Source organism: Chrysemys picta, chromosome 20 (genome assembly GCF_011386835.1).
Source record: "Chrysemys picta bellii isolate R12L10 chromosome 20, ASM1138683v2, whole genome shotgun sequence".
NCBI lineage: Eukaryota > Metazoa > Chordata > Testudines > Emydidae > Chrysemys > Chrysemys picta.
The window spans coordinates 21,594,269-21,611,205 of NC_088810.1; the positions used below are offsets into that span (position 1 = coordinate 21,594,269).

A 16,937-nucleotide genomic window follows, 5' to 3' on the forward strand; every position below is an offset into this window, starting at 1 on the left:
AGTAAGGGGGTAAGGACCCGGAGTCTGTCCGTGGGATCAACCCGGTGCAGCTCGCAGGCCGTCTCAAAGGCCTCCAGGAAGTCATCCATGTCCTCCCCCTCCTTGTATGGGGCCATGATGCACTTATCAAAGCCCCGTGCAGTCCTGGGTCCCCCCTCACTCACCGCAGCCGGGGGTTCGCTGCCCTTCAATCTCGCCAGTTCCAGTTCACGCTGATGCTGTCTCTCATTCTCCTGTCTCTGTCTCTCATTCTCCTCCCGTTCATGCTGATGCTGTCTCTCTTTCTCCTCCCGTTCATGCTGACGCTGTCTCTCTTCATGCTGTCTCTGTTGTTCACGATCCTCCAGCTCCCTCAGTTTTAGCTCTTTCTCCCATTCCAGCCAATTCCGCTCCACGGATGCCGAACGTCGCCGGGAGGATCCTCTGCTGGCCGGCGAGCTTCGCCGGGGGGACCCCCTGCTGGCCGGGGGGGTCACGGCGCCTTCGGTATTTGCTGGGCTCCTCCCCACCCTTCCCCTAGGCATAGGAAGGAGGGGTCTCGGGAAGCCCTCAGCAGCCGGCTGACCACTCCCAGCTGGGACAGACACTGGTGCCTGCGCTGCATTTGCCAGGCTGCTTCCCTGAGACACAGGGATCAGTTCGTTCGCGCGATCTTCCGCCTCCAGCCGGGCAATGAGCTGTTCTTTGGTGAGCCTCCCAATGCGCAGCCGCCTCTGCTTGCACAGCTCCACCAGGTCACTCTTAAGCCGCTTGGCATACATCTTCCTGCTGGCCACTCACCGGCCTGTGCGCTCACAGCTCCCCACAGTTCCCAGGGGGACCCCTAGTGTGCCAGCCCTTCTCGAGGTCACCACCTCTCTGCCAGGGTCGAGCTGCAGACTCCTCCGCCCCTGGGACCACTCGCTGCGATCCCCCCGGGGGACCCTGTTACTGCAAAAGTCCTTCTCGCTGGTCACACACTCCCAGGGGTAATAACCGTCTCTCTCCCACTCTTCAGCGTGCCTGGTCCCCGTCAATCCCCCTTCGTTTTACTGCTCCCCAGTCACTTACTGCAGGAAGCGCCGTCCACGGGGTGCAGTAGATCCCACCGCTGCCACCAGTTGTCACGGAGTATTGGGGGACTCAGGGCCCTGCACCCCCGGCTTCCTGCGATTCACCATGACTCTCAGCCAGCCAGTAAAGCAGAAGGTTTATTTGGATGACAGGAATACAGTCCAAGACAGGTCTTGCAGGCACAGACAACAGGACCCCCTCAGTTAAGTCCAGCTTGGGGTCCCAGGGCATCCCAGCCCGCCCCCCTTCGGGGGGGTCAGAGCCATCTCTGTCTCCCAGCCATCTCTCCAGCCCGCTTCCAGCACACTGCCTTCAGCGACCCCTCCCACAGCCTTTGTTCAGTTTCCCGGGCTAAGGAGTCACCTGGCCTTCAACCCCTTCCTGGGTTCTCATGTTACACTCCCAGGAATGCGCCCCCGGGCCGATCCCATCCTCCAATGCAGACTATCCCAGCACACTCCCCTGTCAGCATCCACAGACCACAGTGAGAACAGGCCCAGTTCGTCACACCTGGTTAACCCACCGGGGAATGCTGGGCATGTCCATGACAGGGCTGGGTGTCGGGGGGTCTAACTCATGATCTTTGAACCCTTGGGGGCGGCCACATGGGGGAACCCTCAAATGCAGACCCGCTTTGAGGGAGGAAACGCCCAGTTTGGGCGACCTAACGGCCTTAACTCTGCCCCATGGCAGACCCTCTCCACCTCCCCATGTAGTTAGCACTCACTGGCAAAGCACGAATGAAGCCGCATGGGAATGACGCCTCTGGCAGTACGAGGGGAGGTGGTGCTGCCTAGTGGTCTGGCAGCAGGGAGACCTGCGTTCTATTCCCAGCTCTGGCCTGCTGGGTGACCTCTGTGCCTCAGTTTTCCCATCCGTAAAATGGGGATGACGGTACCGACCTGCCTTCGTCAAGCACTTTGAGATCCACCGACGAATCGTGCCAGGGCTGGTGACTAATGGCCGCGCTTTCCTGGAATTCTCCCTCAGCGAGGGATTCATCATTTTTTATCAGGCAATAACACGATCTAAGACGCAGGCGGGCCCTTCCCACTCCCTCCCGCTCCTGCTTCCAAGAAGGCGGGAAGGGCAGTGCCGGAGAAATCGCTCGCTGCCAGCGCCCCCGGGGGGCTGGGGATCAAGGGGCGGAATTTGCAGAAACACCTTTTCCATCCAGGGCTTCTCGGGCACGGCCCAGCTTGTGTGAAGTGTGTGTGTGGGGGGGTGTAATGGGGGGTGTGATGTGGTGAGGAGTGTTGGCCCTGTGTTGGAGTGAGGGACAGCGCCCCCTACTGAGCCCCACCCACCCCACGGTGCCGTCGCAGCCCGTGCTCTGGGGGCCAGGTGGGTTATAGGCCGTGTTGGGGTCACTGATCTCTAAGGCCTGAGGTGCTGCAGCTGGGCCTTGTCTGTCAGCTGATGAAAGGCCCTGGGGGGGGGGCGTCTGACCCCCGTGACCCCCTGGCTCTAGGACAGGCCCTGAGCAGGGCCAGGGCCAGGGGCTGAGCCCGCCCCAGCACCAGGAGGGCAGGGGGGGGTCTCTGGGGGCGGGGCAGGCACCCCACTTGTGTTAGCGGACGACTTCCAGGGAACCTGACTCATGGGCTGCCTCCCATGCCCACGGTGTGCCAGGTTCCTAGAGATCCCACCCTGCCCTGCCCCGCCCCGCCCTGCCCTGCCCCTGGCTGCAAGGCAACTGGGGACCCATCCTGAGCCGCCTGCCCCATGGCTAATGGCACCACCTGCTATCGCTGTTCAGAGCTCCGCTCTCAGCACCACCGATGCCCCCTGTTATTCCAGCCCCAGGCTGCCACCCTCCTCTGCCAACACCCCCCAGTCCTGACTCGCTGCCGCCTCCCCTGCTAGCCCAGACCTGGGCTCCCCCCAAGCGCTGCCAATGCCCCTCAATCCTGACCCACAGCCCTTGTTAGCCAAGTCATGGGCTACTCCCCTAGCCGTCCAGTGCCCCTCACTCCCGACCTGCAGCCCCCCCCCCGCTATTCCGGCCCTGGGCTCCCCCCAGCTCAGCTGATACCCCTCAATACTGATCCACAGCCCCCTCCCCCCTGCAACACCTTCCTGGGCTCCCCGCTCCCCAGCTCTGCCAGTGCCCATCACTCCCGACCCACAGCCCCCTCCTAGCCCAGCCCTGCCCCCCCAGCTCTGATGGTGCCCCTCACTTCCGACCCACAGCCCCCTCCTAGCCCAGCCCTGCCCCCCCCAGCTCTGATGGTGCCCCTCACTTCCGACCCACAGCCCCCTCCTAGCCCAGCCCTGCCCCCCCAGCTCTGATGGTGCTCCTCACTTCCGACCCACAGCCCCCTCCTAGCCCAGCCCTGCTCCCCGCCCCCGCCCCTCAATCCTGACCCACAGCCCCTGCTATCCCAGCCCTGGGATCCCTCCCCCAGCTCTGATGGTGCCCCTCACTTCCGACCCACAGCCCCCTCCTAGCCCAGCCCTGCCCCTCCCAGCTCTGCCAGTGCCCCTCACTCCTGACCCACAGCCCCTTGCTATCCCAGCCCTGGGATCCCCCCCCCCCTCCCCAGCTCTGATGGTGCCCCTCACTCCGGACCCGCAGCCCATGCCAGCCCAGCTCTGGGATCCCCCCCCCCCAGCTCTGATGGTGCCCCTCACTCCGGACCCGCAGCCCCTGCCAGCCCACCCTTGGCTGTCCGGCCGGGTTGCAGATCGGGCTGGTTGACGCTGGCTCCTGGCCGATCCCGTCTCTTCTGCCCCATCCCCGCTGCGCCCCCGGGGGGTTTGGAGCCAGCGCCGGGCTCCCCGGCCAGCCCCAGCCCTCAGCCTCCACCGCCGGGCGGCCCTGGGGGGGCGTGTTGGGGGGACGCAGGCTCCGCCCCGCCCAGCCCGGTCCTGCCTCTGCCTTTAAGCCGGGCGCCTCCCCGCGCACACGCTCCCAGCCGGTGCCGGGCGAGGTGCGGAGCGCGATGCCCGGTGCCCGCAGGATGCCCCCGGCTCCGGGCTGCTGCCCCGCCTGGCTGCTGCTGGCCTGGCAGCTCCTGGCCCCGGGCTGGGCCGCCCCCTGCCCCGGGGCGTGCAGGTGTTACGGGGCCACCTCGCTCCAGTGCCTGGAGCCCAACCGCGTCCGCGGGCTGGGCGAGCTGGTGGGGACGGAGAACTTCACCGAAGTGTGAGTGGGGCTGGGGGGGGGGACCTGGCAGCGCCCCCCCATGACCGCAGTGGGGAGGGGGCAGGAGCTGGCAGTGCCCCCCAGTGACTGGGCGGAGGGGGGGTGGAAGATGCCAGCGCCCCCCAAGTCACCGGGGTGGGGGAGCCATAACTCCCGGGGGGCACCGTAGCAAGTGGACGTGGGGCATGCGGCTGTCGGGGACTGGGGAGGGGCGGGGTGGGGGTATCGGAGTCAGGGACCCAGGAGATCGGGGTCTGGGGAGCAGGGATGTTTTTGGAGAGGGGACATTGGGGGGATGTTATGTGGGGGAGGCTCAGAGATGTAAAGGGTGGAGACCCCCCAATCCAAGTCCCAGGGCTCCCCCGCCCTGGCCATAAGTAGGTGCCCAGGGTTTTGAATGGACCCGTCCCATGCCCTGGCTCCAGGCTGGGTGCTGGGGGGATGGACGGGCGACAGACCCCGTGTGCCACCTGTGCCCGCCCCGGCTAGGATGGGAGCCGGCGGGGAACCGCTCCCCTTCTCAGGTCCCCTCGCTGCACCCTTGCCCATCCCCCGCAGGCTCAGCCCCCCCCTCCCCCGTGCAGGGTGGATTTAGAGCAGCCCCACAGCCTGGCACAGCCCAGAGGGGCCCCGTGGAGCCAGCAGAGCTGGGGGGGGGTAGGACAATGCCCTGGCTGGCTCTGTGGGTGTGGCGATGGGGGCGTGACGCTGCCCCCTACACAGAAAGGGGAAGCAGAGGCTGGCAAGCAGGGGTCCTGCCCCGGCCCCAGGTGCTCTTTGCAGGGCGTTGGGGGGGACAGAAGCCCAGTGTGGGCTTTGCACAGTGCTCTCCCTGCCCAGCTCGCTTTTTGGGGGGGGGATCCGAGCCATGGGCCCGATCCTCCCTCGGGTGCGGGAATGCCACTGGCTCAGGTGGCCAGCGACGGCTGGGGCCCTTGGCAAGCAGAGTGTGGGGCGGAGGGCTGGGTGGGGGCAGGGTGAGCGCTGGACGCTGGTATTTCGAAGTGGGGAGCAGGGTCTTCTCGAGTTTAGATCTGCCCCCGGAGCGCGGGATGGGGCTGTTACAATATGGATCGTCCCATCCCCGTGGTCCCCCTTCTCCATGACACCCCCTGGACCTTATCGGTTGCCCCCAACTACTTCCCACCCTATTGGGGGCTCGCAAGACCCCTCCCCACCCCCATTTCCCTCCAGGGGGGCTCATGAGGAGAAGCTACTCTCTGGGAGAAATGTGTTGGCTGTACTAGGCAGGGTCTAGTGGATTGGGGGGGCTGGGAGCCAGGACTCCTGGGTCCTGTCCCTGGCTCTGGGGGGGGAGCAGGGTCTAGCGGGTTAGGGTGTGTGCGTGTGTGTGTGGGGGGGGGGGGGCTGGGAGCCAGGACTCCTGGGTCCTGTCCCTGGCTCTGGGAGGGGAGCAGGGTCTAGTCACAGGAGGGCGTCGGGAGGCTTGGGCTCCATTCCTGGAGCGAGGAAGGAGTGGGGGCTGGGGGTTAGTGTAGACGACGAGGCAGCAGGACTCCTGGGTTCAGTTCCCGGCTCTGAACCTCCCTCGCTGTGTCATCTCGGGCCGCTTCCCTCCCCGCCCCTCTGGTCCCTGCTTGTGAATGGGGGGGGGGGGGGGGAGGCTGCCCTGCTGGGGTGATCCTGTGGGCTCCAGACACCGACTGTCTCTGTGATACGCCCCTGCCACGCGTGGCTGATGCTGTAGCATGCACGGCCTGTCATCCTCTTCCCTCCCCCATGTCTGCTCCCCCCCCCGTGGCAGGGTGGGGGCTGTGCTCCTGGGAGCCCCCCTCCGCCCTGCGTGAACAGGAGGCATCAGGCCTGATCCCCATCGGGTGTAAATGGGTCTTGCTCCAGGGGAGTCGGGGGGCCAGGGCCCCAGCCATGATCAGTCCCTGCGACCTGCTGAGGACCCGGGCAGCCCTTGTTTTAGGCCCCTGCTGCTGTATCTGGCGGGATTCCTGGCTTTGGGGCCAAACCCCCTTAGCACCGACCAGCCTGGTGCACTGAGGAGCGGGGCGGCCAGACCCTCCCACGCCGGGCCTGGCAGGCAGCCCCGGTGCTCTGTCTACACGGTGGCTCGGCCGAGGTTGCTCTCAGTTTGTCCTGAGCAGTATGGGATGAGGCGGGAGGCAGAATTCCCTTGTGCTTTAAGCCCACGACGAGGCGTCGAAAGAGCCTGGTGGTGCTGGCAGCCTGGCCGCTGTGGGGCCTTGCAGAAGGCCCTGCCCTTCTCCTGCCTCAGTTTCCCAGTCTGAATGTTGGGCAGGATGCTGACCCTCGCTGGAGGGGGGGCGCTGCTGGTGTGAATGGGTTAACGTCTGCATTGGGTGCTGACGGGCGGGGGCCAGAGGGCAGCTTTGGGGCGGGGAGTTGGACGAGGCCCCGCCAAACTCACTGTGGCCGGGAGATGCTGGGACACGAGTTTGTTCCACGGTGGCGCACGGAGAACATGTGGGTTTGTTTCCAGTTCTCTGGCCCTGGTATTCACCCTGCTTGTGCACATCCATGGGCATTCGGCCAATGCATCCATACCCCCCCCCCGGGCGGCTCTAGCATCCCCCCCCCCCAGCTGAGCTCTTCCAGCCCCCAGGAGAGCCGTGGACCCTGCATTTATCTGCGCCTTGTCCGATCCCGCCACAGGTGGGGGCGTATGTCAGCAGTTGGGCCTGCGATGCCATGTGCCCGTGCGGCCGGGGCGAGGCTGCCTGGCTCCCCGGGGCTGTGGTGGGGGTTTGTGGAGCACCACCTAGTTTGCAGCCGGTGACTCTCTGGGCATTTCCTTTGTGTTCCCCTCCACAAAGAGGCGCTCCTGGGGCCCCGCCGTGCCACTGGGGGTCGGTTTCAGGGGGGGAGACCTGCCTGCAAATCCCCCCCCCCCGACATCCCGCTCCCCCCAGTTCTGGCTTCTCCTAGAAGGGTCCATGCGACCTCCAGGCCAGGGAGTCTCCCCCAGCCGTCCCTGCTCATTCATGGCGGACCCTCCCGCCCCCCAGCGCTGTCCGGGTGGTCCCGTCTGGCTCTGATCCTGGCCTGTGCTCCAGCCCTGCTCCTGCACAGGGCCGTGGGCCCCGGCCCCCATCCGGCAAAGCACTTAAGCGCCTGCTTCAATTTAAGCCCTTGGGAAGAAGCCCCCACGGAAATCAAGCGGCCTCTCCCCGTGTGGCAGCGAAGCCAGAGCGCTGGGCACTGCACGGCGGAGAGATTTCCCCGCTGCTGGGGTGGGCGGCAGTTCCTGGCAGTGCCAGCGATGGGGCACTTTGGACGCCAGCTGAGGGAAGGTTTGGTGAGGCCCGGGCCGATCAGCTGCGGTGTGATATGGGAGTGGGGCGAGCAAGGGCTGGGGCGGTGGAAGGGCATTTAAGTTCTGACCATTGGGTGGTCAGAGGTCAGACTAGACCTCGATCCTTTTATGGGTCATGTATCGATCAGAAACAAATTCCCATCATAACAAACGCGAATTGTACGGCGATGCGAGCGGCACCTTCGCTAAGGGACTTAGGATGTGTTCCAAAGGGCTGGATCTTCAAAGCTATGTCTACACCAGTGGTTCTCAGCCAGGGGTACACGTACCCCGGGGGTACGCAGGGGTCTTCCGGGGGTACATCAGCTCCTCTAGATATTTGCCTGGTTTTACAACAGGCTACCGAAAAAGCCCTAGCGAAGTCAGTGCCAGCTAAAATGTCATACAGACAATGCCTTGTTTAGCCTGCTCTGTGTATTATACCCTGAAACGCAAGTACAATATTTATACTCCAATTGATTTCTCTTACAGTTAGATGGTAAAAAGGAGAACATCAGCAATTGTTCAGTCACAGGGAGCTGTCACATGGCTGTATTTTTAGGACTGATTTTGTAAGCAAGTCGTTTTTAAGTGGGGTGAAACCTGGCGGTCCGTGAGACCGGTCAGCCCCCGGAAAGGGGGACAGTCGTCAGAGGTTTTGAAAATGTTTCTCTTGCTTCGTCTCCCAGATGTGCCAGACACGAGAAATTCTCCCCTCCCTCGGATCCCTGGGCCAGGCTCTCTGGGGCAGTAGTTTCCCGTCCCCCTCGGCGAGATGGCTAAGGCCGCGATTGCAGGATTTAGATTGTTTCGATCAGAGCAAGGTCCCAAGGGCAAAAACCCCGCAGGTCTCCCGCTCTCCGGGTCTCGTCTTCCTTCGCCGCCCCCGGCCGTGTGTGGGACTCAGGCGACGTCCAGCCACTCTTTGCAGGGAGCGGTTTTTGTAACCACGCGACGTCCCCTGACTCGGGGTGCGGGGGAAACCCGTCGGGAAATCACGAGTCAGTAACGAGAGTCGCTCTGGAAGGCAAAGCTCCCTGGGGAGAGTGGAATCCAGCCCCGGGAACAGCCTTCAGTGGCTTCCACCCAGCGATCTCAAAGCCCAGGAAAGGTTGTGTCATGAACCCCCTATTTTACAGCGGGGGAAACTGAGGCACGGAGAGGGGAACACTCAGGAATAGGACCCGGGCACGCTGAGCCCCTCTGGCCCACCCCGGTGGGGAAACGGCTGAGCTCCGCGGCTGGGGGCAGATGCCGGGAGCTTCGCACGGGTCGCTGTGGAGATGGTGACATCAAGCAGCAGGAGAGCGGGTGATAATGATGAAATAAGGCCCCTTGATGGCCAAAGGGAGCCGGGGCTGTAAATCAGGCCCCGCGGCTCTCAGCTCCTGCTGCTGGGGGGGGGGGGGGGCATTGCCCCTCGCTAACGACCCTGCCGCAGCCGGGCTGTAGGGACTGCGGCTGAATTTAGGGCTGGAGCGGCCGGGTGCTGGGAGCTCAGGGGTGGGGGAGGAGCTGGGGATGGGGGCCTGGTTCTCAGTGACACCCAGGCTCCCTAGGCTGCTCCGGCAGTGTCAAGGGCCCTTAAAGGAAGGGGGAAACAGTCCCCTGGGAATCTCCTCCCACCCCCGGTGCACAAGGGGCCTCCCAGCCGGGGTGAACCTGGCAGAAGGGCTCTGCACCCCCCCATCCCTGGCAGAGGGGGTGGATCGGGGCCATGGCTGCAGCGCACTGCACTGTGGGTATTCTCTGCCCTGGGGTGGGGTTCACGAGGGGGATACCGCGTTGCCCCCAGGCCAATCTGCCCATCCCCTTCCTCTGGCGCCCCTTTTATCAGGCCCGTGTGTTCAGCCCCCGCCCGCTCGGCGGGAACAGGAGAACAGGGCCTGTGCCATCGGGAAGGGGTCCCGGCAGAGCGATGGGGGCTGACATCACCCCTCTGGGGGCAGTGGCGATTGCTGGTCCCATGCCCCTTCGATTCGTGGGGGGCTGGCGTGGGGTGCAGACAGGCGGGAGGACTAGTCGGTAGCCCTCGTGCTGATGTGATGGTGCCCTGGCTGGGGTCTGCCTGTCTGTGCATGCGCCGCTAGAATCAGCACTGCGCCCCTGTGTGTCCTTGTCTCTGTACTGCTAAGAGCTGATGGGGATTCTCCTTCGGCTCAGGCGTGGACTTTTGGAGCTGGGGAGGGGAGCCCAGCCCACGCTGCAGGCGAGATGTGAGGCTGGATTTGCTGCAGCGTGCCAGCTGCTGTTTGGCTGGCTGGTTGCTGGACTGCCAGGCCCCCGGGTGCAGTGCAGGGAAACGGATTGCTGGCACATGGGCTGACGGGTCGCGGGGGATGGGATTGACAGGGGTTCGGTGCCAGCGATAGGTGCTCTGGGGAGCAAACCCCTCTTTTCATCCTCGTAACGCTGAGTCCAGGACCCAGCTACGGCTGGGGGGACAGGGGGGGTCTGAGCCAACCTGACCTTGTTACCGGCTGCTCAGTGATCGGTGCCCACATGCAATGAGTTTGGGAGGGTCTCAGCCACAATCGGATTCCCCAGACTAGGGAAAGTGACACACCATGGAGTGGGGCGGGGGGCCCTCCAGCAGAGGGGATGAGCCCCATGGACAGAGGAGGAGGGAGGGGAGCTCTCCCTGCTTGTGGATACCCCGAGGCGCGTGGCACTGTTTTCCGTCCCCTCGACACGCTGAAGGGGGAGCTGTGCAGGCCACTGGCTGCTCTGTTTGGGGACCCCAGGGGCCTGGGTTTGACTCCGAATCAGCCCAAGAGCATAAAGCGCCGCAGGCGAGACGTGTCTCACGATCCGTCCCCCGCCCCGACGCCCATCCATCACCGTCCTGGCTGGGGCCGGTGGGCTTAAAGGGACCCTGCCCCTAGAGATCCATCGCATTGTCCCGTCTCGGTCACTCTCTGGGCATCCCCCCTTCCCCTTCATCACTGGTGCAAGGGGCCCCGATCCTGCCAGGTGCGCCCGGGCCTGATCCGCCGTCGCCTAGCAGGGTCGCCGCGAGGCGGGGACGTGATTGCGTGAGGGGTGGGGTGAGGTGCTGGGGGATCTGGCAGGTTGGCCCAGGGGTAGGGGTCTGGTTTTGATGGGGGTTGGTCCTGCTTTGAGCAGGGGGGTGGACTAGATGACCTCCTGGGATTCTATGAGTCTGTGATGGGGGTTTGTGCTGGGGTCTCTACCTGCAGGCGGGATGCAGCTTGTGGGATCGGGGCCGGAGCTGGTGAAATGCCCCGTGGACTCTGCGGGGGGTGGGTGTCTGTATGGGGGGGGACAGTCTGTGCTCTGAGCCCAATTGGACACTTGGCCATTAATTTCAACGGGAACAGGATCGGGACCTTAAAATACGTTGGAAACTCATCTCCTTCCCCTCCCGAATCAACCCTCTTTCCTCCCTTCCCCCCTGACACCCCTAGAAATTGCCATGGGGGGGCCCATCCCCACCCCTACCCCTAGAGGTCACTAGGGTCAATAGTGGTCAATAAGTTTGCCTCCTGCCTCCGTTGTCTCCAGCTGATTCCCACGGGGGCCAGGCCCTGCAGCTGAGCCCCTCTGCGGATTGGGCCCCACGGGGCTCCCCAGAAACAGCCGCCCCCAAAATTCAAGGCCACTTTGGTCCTGAAGACGAGTGGGAAGTTGGGGGGGGGGGGGGGGTCAAGGGGGTGCAGTAATAAAAGCAGCCGCCAGGGGGCTCCTGGAATTTGCTGTAGGGGATTGAGTGGAGGGGCCTGCGTGGGGGAGTCCAAGGCTGGAGCAGCTGGGGGGCTGCAGATCGGGGTTGAGGGGCTTCGGCAGAGCTGCAGGGGTAACGGTTGAGGGGTGTCGTTAGCCCTGCAGGGCAGGGGGTGGGGGGGAGCTGGACTAGCAGGGTGTCTATGGGCCAGGACCGCAGCCTTGGCTACACCGAGCTGGGGAAATTTACGTAGCATCTGGCATCAGCTGGGGCTCTTCGGCTCTGGCTTGCATGAGCAGCCCAGGTCTGATCCCCGGCTGTCCCACGGGAGCCACTTCGGGGTTAATCGGAAGCGTGTCTGCTCCGGCTCTGCCGCCACGTGCCATGGGTTGGCTGGTGCATCCAGCCGCGGGTTTGGACTCAGGAGATCCAGGCTCCAGGCCTGGCTCTGACACTGCTCCCTGCGTGACCTTGGGCCGATTGTCCACAGAGCGCGGCTTGAAAATCCCGCTGTACTCGTCCCAGGCGGGGAGCACTTCACCGTGTCTGAGCAGCATCTACCCGCGCAGGGCCCTGATCTCGGCTCCAGGATATCCCACAATCTGGCCTGAAGGGAGCTGAGCCCTGGGAAATGAAGCCCTGATTATGGGCGCTGAGAGCACCTGTCTATCTGGCCTGTAATCGTGGTGTGCCTCAGTTTCCCCATCTATAAAGTGGGGCTAATGATCCTTCCCTGCCTCCAGATGCATTCATTTTGCCCCTTTAATGACAATCCCTGGCTCTTTGCAAAGGAAGTCAGGGTCATCCTCACCACTGTACAGGTGGGGAAACCGAGGCTCAGAGGCGGGCAGTGACTTGCCCAAGGTCACCCAGGAGCAGAGTTGGGAACAAACTGAAGTCTCTCAAGTCACAGTCGTGTGCACTAGTCAGTAGGCCACGCTGTCCCAAGGCCCCATGGGCTGCCATGAAAGCAGGGGGGCTGCGTAGGCCACTAGATGGGACGCGCCCCAGAGTGAGGGCTCAGCGGCTCTAGGAAGCGGTGACTCCGGGATGGGGCCGCCCGGCGCAGGAGTCCCTGAGATGTCGGCTTTCGCCGGGCACCCACGGCCCTGGTGTGGGCTGCCCAGTGAGCGACAGCCCCATTGCCCCTGGGGATAATGGCAAGGGGGGACAGAGCTTCGGAGTGGGGGGTGGGGAAGAGGGATGAGACTCTCCAGCCGGTGGAACAGCCCCCCCTTGTTCTGTGCAGAAACTTGCTTTAAGAAGTTGTTTGCTCCCCTCGGAATTTGACAGCCCCACGAACCCCCCGTCTCCCTTCCCATCGCCCCGGGCCTCCTTGGCCAGGCGCTAAAACCTCCCCCTTCCCCACTCTCTCAGCCCCGGTGCCCCCTCAGGATAGGGCAGGATTGGAGTCGGCTGACGCTTATCCAGGTGGGGGGAGAGAGCCTGGCTTTGCGGGACAGGAGAAAGGCCCTGGGGGACTGACAGGCCCCATGCTCGGCTGTGTCTCCCCTGCAGGGTCATCGAAAACCAGAAGGACGTGACGAGCTTGACTCAGGCCGACACCAAGTCCCTGCGGGAGCTGAAGAACCTGTGAGTAGCGCCAGCCTTGCACGTGCTTGGGGGTGGGTGGAATGGGGGGGCATGCAAGGGGTGTATGGGGGGGCAAAGCCCCCCATTATCAAGGACAGGGCTGGAGGTACATGGAGCTCCCGATGAAATCTCCACTGCCTCTCACCCTCTCCAAACCCCACTTCAGCTGAGGGGGCCCCTGGGATGGGCCTTGGGGCAGGGATATGGGGACTTAAGGTAGCTTTAACTCTCCCCTTTGCACTTTCCAGACTTTGGTGTCACTTAGAGCAACCTGAAGGCTGCTCTAATCCGTCCTGGGCTGCCTGGGGGAATCAGAGAACCAGGCAGGGGAGGCCCGGCAGGGGAGCGTTCACACCCACACTGGAATGGTGCAGACAAGGCATTGCGGGGACGTGGGGGGGTGGGAGTTGGGCTGCGGCTCAGAAGAAAATCTGCTGGGCCAAGTTCAGCCCTGGCGTAACCCCGCGGGCGCGAGGGTTGCCGTGACCTCGGCCCAGGCCCTCAGCACCTGGAAATTCGCGATGTCTCTTTGCTCTTCCCTTCCAGCACCATCGCCGCCTCCGGGCTGCAGTACATCGCCGCCGACGCTTTCCGCGCCAACCCCAAGCTGACCCATTTGTGAGTAGCGCCCCCTGCAGGGCCCCCGTCGCGTCGCTCTGTGCCAGTGCTTCCCCGTGGGGCCTGCCTTTTCCGCAGTGAAGGGGGCCCCTGTCTTTTCAGGGCAATGGGCAACCCGTAGCTGTATTGAGATGGGTCCCTGCTGCGCCCGGCGCTGTACATACGCATCGTGAGAGACAGTCCCCACACTGAAGTGCTTGCGGTCGAAAGAGACAAAAGGTGGGAGGGGAAACTGAGGCACAAAGAAGGGATGTGACTTGCCCCAGGTCACCCAGCAGGCCAGTGGCGGGACTGGAACTCAGGTCTCCTAAATCTTGGATTGGGCCCTCCCAAATGGGCGAGGCTGCCACGTTAGCCAGCCCCCGGCTTCACCAGCTGATACATGTCTGTCTATCTATCCATCCATCCGTCCATCAGTTTCAGGCACTCCTCCCCATGCTGGGTGGCTTTGTTCCCCTTGCCTAGAGGCCAGGGGGATTGATCGGGCACAGCTGTCTCTCCGACTGAAATCGACGTGAGCAGCCGAACTCGATCCCCTGGCAGCTGGGGCACAGGGACGGGGGGAGCGGGGCCCTGAGGAGGGGGGTGACCTGGGCCGCAGAGCCTGGCTGCTGAGTGAGAAATCATCGATCTGAGCAGGAGGGAGGCCCGTTCCCAGCTCACCCCATGGGGAAGCCACGCTGCCCCCAAGCGACTGCGTTGGGGTGGGAGTCCCTGTCCCTCGTCCATGTGCATGCAGCAAACCCCCCGCCCGCCCCCATTCCCAGGACAGGCATCACTCCTCAACCCCCGCCCCCCCCGCCCATCCCTTCCCACCTCCCCCGGGAAGGCGTCTCCTCCCCTCCCTCCGGGTGCTTACAGCTGTTTTGATCCTCCCCTCGGATTGAAGGGTTTGGATCAATAGCACGACGCTGGGGCAGAGTGGAGGTGTCGGCCGCAGTGCAGGGAGCTCCTCCGGATCCCAAGGGGGAGGGGGGTTAACTTGGCGGGGAGGACAGACATGTTCTCTCCCCAACGCTTGATGGAGGGGCCCGGATTCACCCCTCTCCGCCCACTAGGCCCTGCTTTGGGGGACGGCCAATGCTTTGCTCCCATAATGCACCTCTCCGGTGCCCCCAAGGCATTTAGGCGCTTAGGAATGCAGAGGGGCAACTTTGGGGGGGGGATTTACAAATGTGCCTAAGTGAGTTAGACACCTTCTTCAAACGGCTTTTTGGCGTGATAGCCACAAAAGGCGCCACAACCGTTAGGCAGCCGGTGAGCTGGTGCTGCTCACGGCCCGTCATGGTGCCCTGCCTTGTCGGCTTCTTTCCTTGTGCTCTGTCTCTCCCCACCACCTTCTCTCGTCTCTTATCAACTCTTTGAATCAGGGACCCTGTCTTCACTGCGTGTCTGTACAGCGCCTTGCGCCACGGGGCCCTGCTCCAGGACTGGGGCTCTCCAGCGCTCCCACAGGCCCTGCCCCAAAGAGCTGGGGCGGGGGGGCACCAGAGGTGATCATTTGGAGCAGTTGGGCTCAGAGAGAAAGGGTGTGGATCTGCATTCAGTCCCTTTCTCTGTCTCTAACTCCCCGGGTGACCCATTGGCCAAGGTCACTTAGTGCCTCTGGGCCTCAGTTTCCCTCCTGCCCTTGGGGGGGATAAATACCATAGCAACTGTGCGAAGCGCAACCACTGTGGTTATAATGCCCTGGCGATGCCTCATAGATGGGTAGGGCTGAGTGCCCGGAGGTTGTGGAATTGTCTCGGCCGAGGGCAGGGGCGGATATTTCTAACCAGGCTGGGGGAAGGGAACAGCCCAGTCAGGGTGGTCGGGGTCTTTCCATGAGCTGCCGTGAGCTCAATGGAAGCTGGAGAACGCTCTCCACCAGGCAGGCTTGGGCCAGTTCATTGCAGCCCGGGGAGGAATGCGGCTTTCTCCGTGTCACAGCGGGGGGACCCGGCCCCCTAGCTCAGTGAGGGTCTCTCTTCCTGCCGGCAGGAACCTCTCCTCCAACTACCTGCAGTCGCTCTCCTGGCAGACGTTCCACCCCCTGGCCCTGCAGGAACTGTAAGTAAACCCGGACGGGGGCCTTTCCCCAAACCATCGCCGGCCAGGGCAACACTCAGAGCCTGGTGCCCCAGGGTCACTGCACCGGAGTCACTCCGGATTGACACCAGCTGGAGCATCGAGCCCCTCCCCAAAGGTGGGGGGCCATTGTTGTGGGTGGGCCAACCCCAGAACTGGTGGACGCAGGTGCCACCTGCTAACAACTGCTCTGGTTCCGTCCTTCCTTCCCAAGCCTAGGGACAGGGCGATCTGGGTGTGGCTGTGAGTTAGTGACTGCGCCGGGACACTGTCCAACACTGAGTCCACAGACCGGTTTCTGTTTCAATCCGGGGGAGCTGCGCTCTTCTGAACCTGCTCCAGAACTCTTCTAGGACCCTCTTTCCAGTTCAGTTCTAGGCTCGTGTTCTAGGAGCAGGTTTCCATGCCTGTTCTAGAGCTCGACTAGAAACCCTTTCCTAATTCAGTCCTAGCCTGCTGTTCCAGAAGCCCATTTCTAGATCGGTTCTAGACCTCTTCTAGGACCCTCTTTCCAGTTCAGTTCTAGGCTCGTGTTCTAGGAGCCGGTTTTCAGATCTGCTCTAGAAGGCCATGACCGAGCGGGTTCTATGTTAGGTGAAATGAACTCTCTTGCCCCTCGAACTGTTCCACTCGCTCTAGACCAGGGGTTCTCTTCCTGGGTTTGACAGCCCCGCGTTGGCCCATTGGCTGAATGTTTTGAGGGTCCCTGTCCTTTGCTGACTCTGCCTGTTCTGGAGTCAAAAGAGCTCAGTTCCCATTGTACCTTCTCGATCCCAGACTGCCTGGACGTGGAGTCCAGGGATGGGGTCGGCCCAGGGGCGAGAGCTTTGTCGCCTCACCAAGATCCAGCGGGACCCAAATTTTCCCCAGCTCTGACACAGAGCCCTGAGCATCCCCCTCCCTCGTTCCACCTGACCTGCCTCCCATCCCTCTCCCCCGCCCAGGGTCCTCGTGGGGAACCCCTTCCTGTGCTCGTGTGGGATCCGCTGGCTGCAGCTGTGGCAAAGGAATGGCTGGGCCGACTTGGGGAACCAGTCCCTGAGCTGCTGGCAGGAGAGAGAGGAAATCCCCCTGGAGGACCTACACCTCAAGGACTGCGGTAGGTCTCTGCCGGGAGAAGTGGAGCAGGGTGGGGCTGGGCGTGAGCGGGGCAGGCTGATGTGCAGGGGAACACGCAGCCTCTTGTGCACTGGCTGGGGACTTGGGGTCCGCTGTGCCTCACGCTGATTCTGCACCTTGTTTGCACCAGGGTAAATCTGGAGACAACGGGGCAATACCGGGGCACAGGTGTGTGGGGCAGGGGTGGCAGCAGGGCATTTTGGTGGGGCAGTACTGGGGGGCGCAGCGGGGCATTCCCATGGGGCGTTATGGGGGGTGTTCCCATAGGGTAGTACTGGGGGAGGCAGCAGGCAGAATCCATGTGGGTTTGGTGTTGGCTTGGATGGGTGACAGGGAGAGCAGAGAAAGAGGAAGCCAAAGGACAGTGG

General features: G+C 63.3%; 1 protein-coding gene across 2 annotated transcripts in view; it reads left to right on the forward strand.

The window, feature by feature from the left end:
* The first annotated feature begins 3,932 nt into the window (after positions 1–3,932).
* NTRK1 (neurotrophic receptor tyrosine kinase 1) overlaps positions 3,933–16,937 on the forward strand; it is a 31,054-nt gene continuing 18,049 nt past the window's right edge. For both annotated transcript variants that reach the window (XM_005311245.4, XM_042843272.2), the window contains exons 1-5: positions 3,933–4,201; positions 12,691–12,765; positions 13,312–13,383; positions 15,364–15,432; positions 16,395–16,549. In XM_005311245.4, the coding sequence (XP_005311302.4) occupies positions 3,999–4,201; positions 12,691–12,765; positions 13,312–13,383; positions 15,364–15,432; positions 16,395–16,549 (574 nt within the window). In that variant the 5' untranslated portion in view covers positions 3,933–3,998. The remainder of the gene's footprint in view (positions 4,202–12,690; positions 12,766–13,311; positions 13,384–15,363; positions 15,433–16,394; positions 16,550–16,937) is intronic.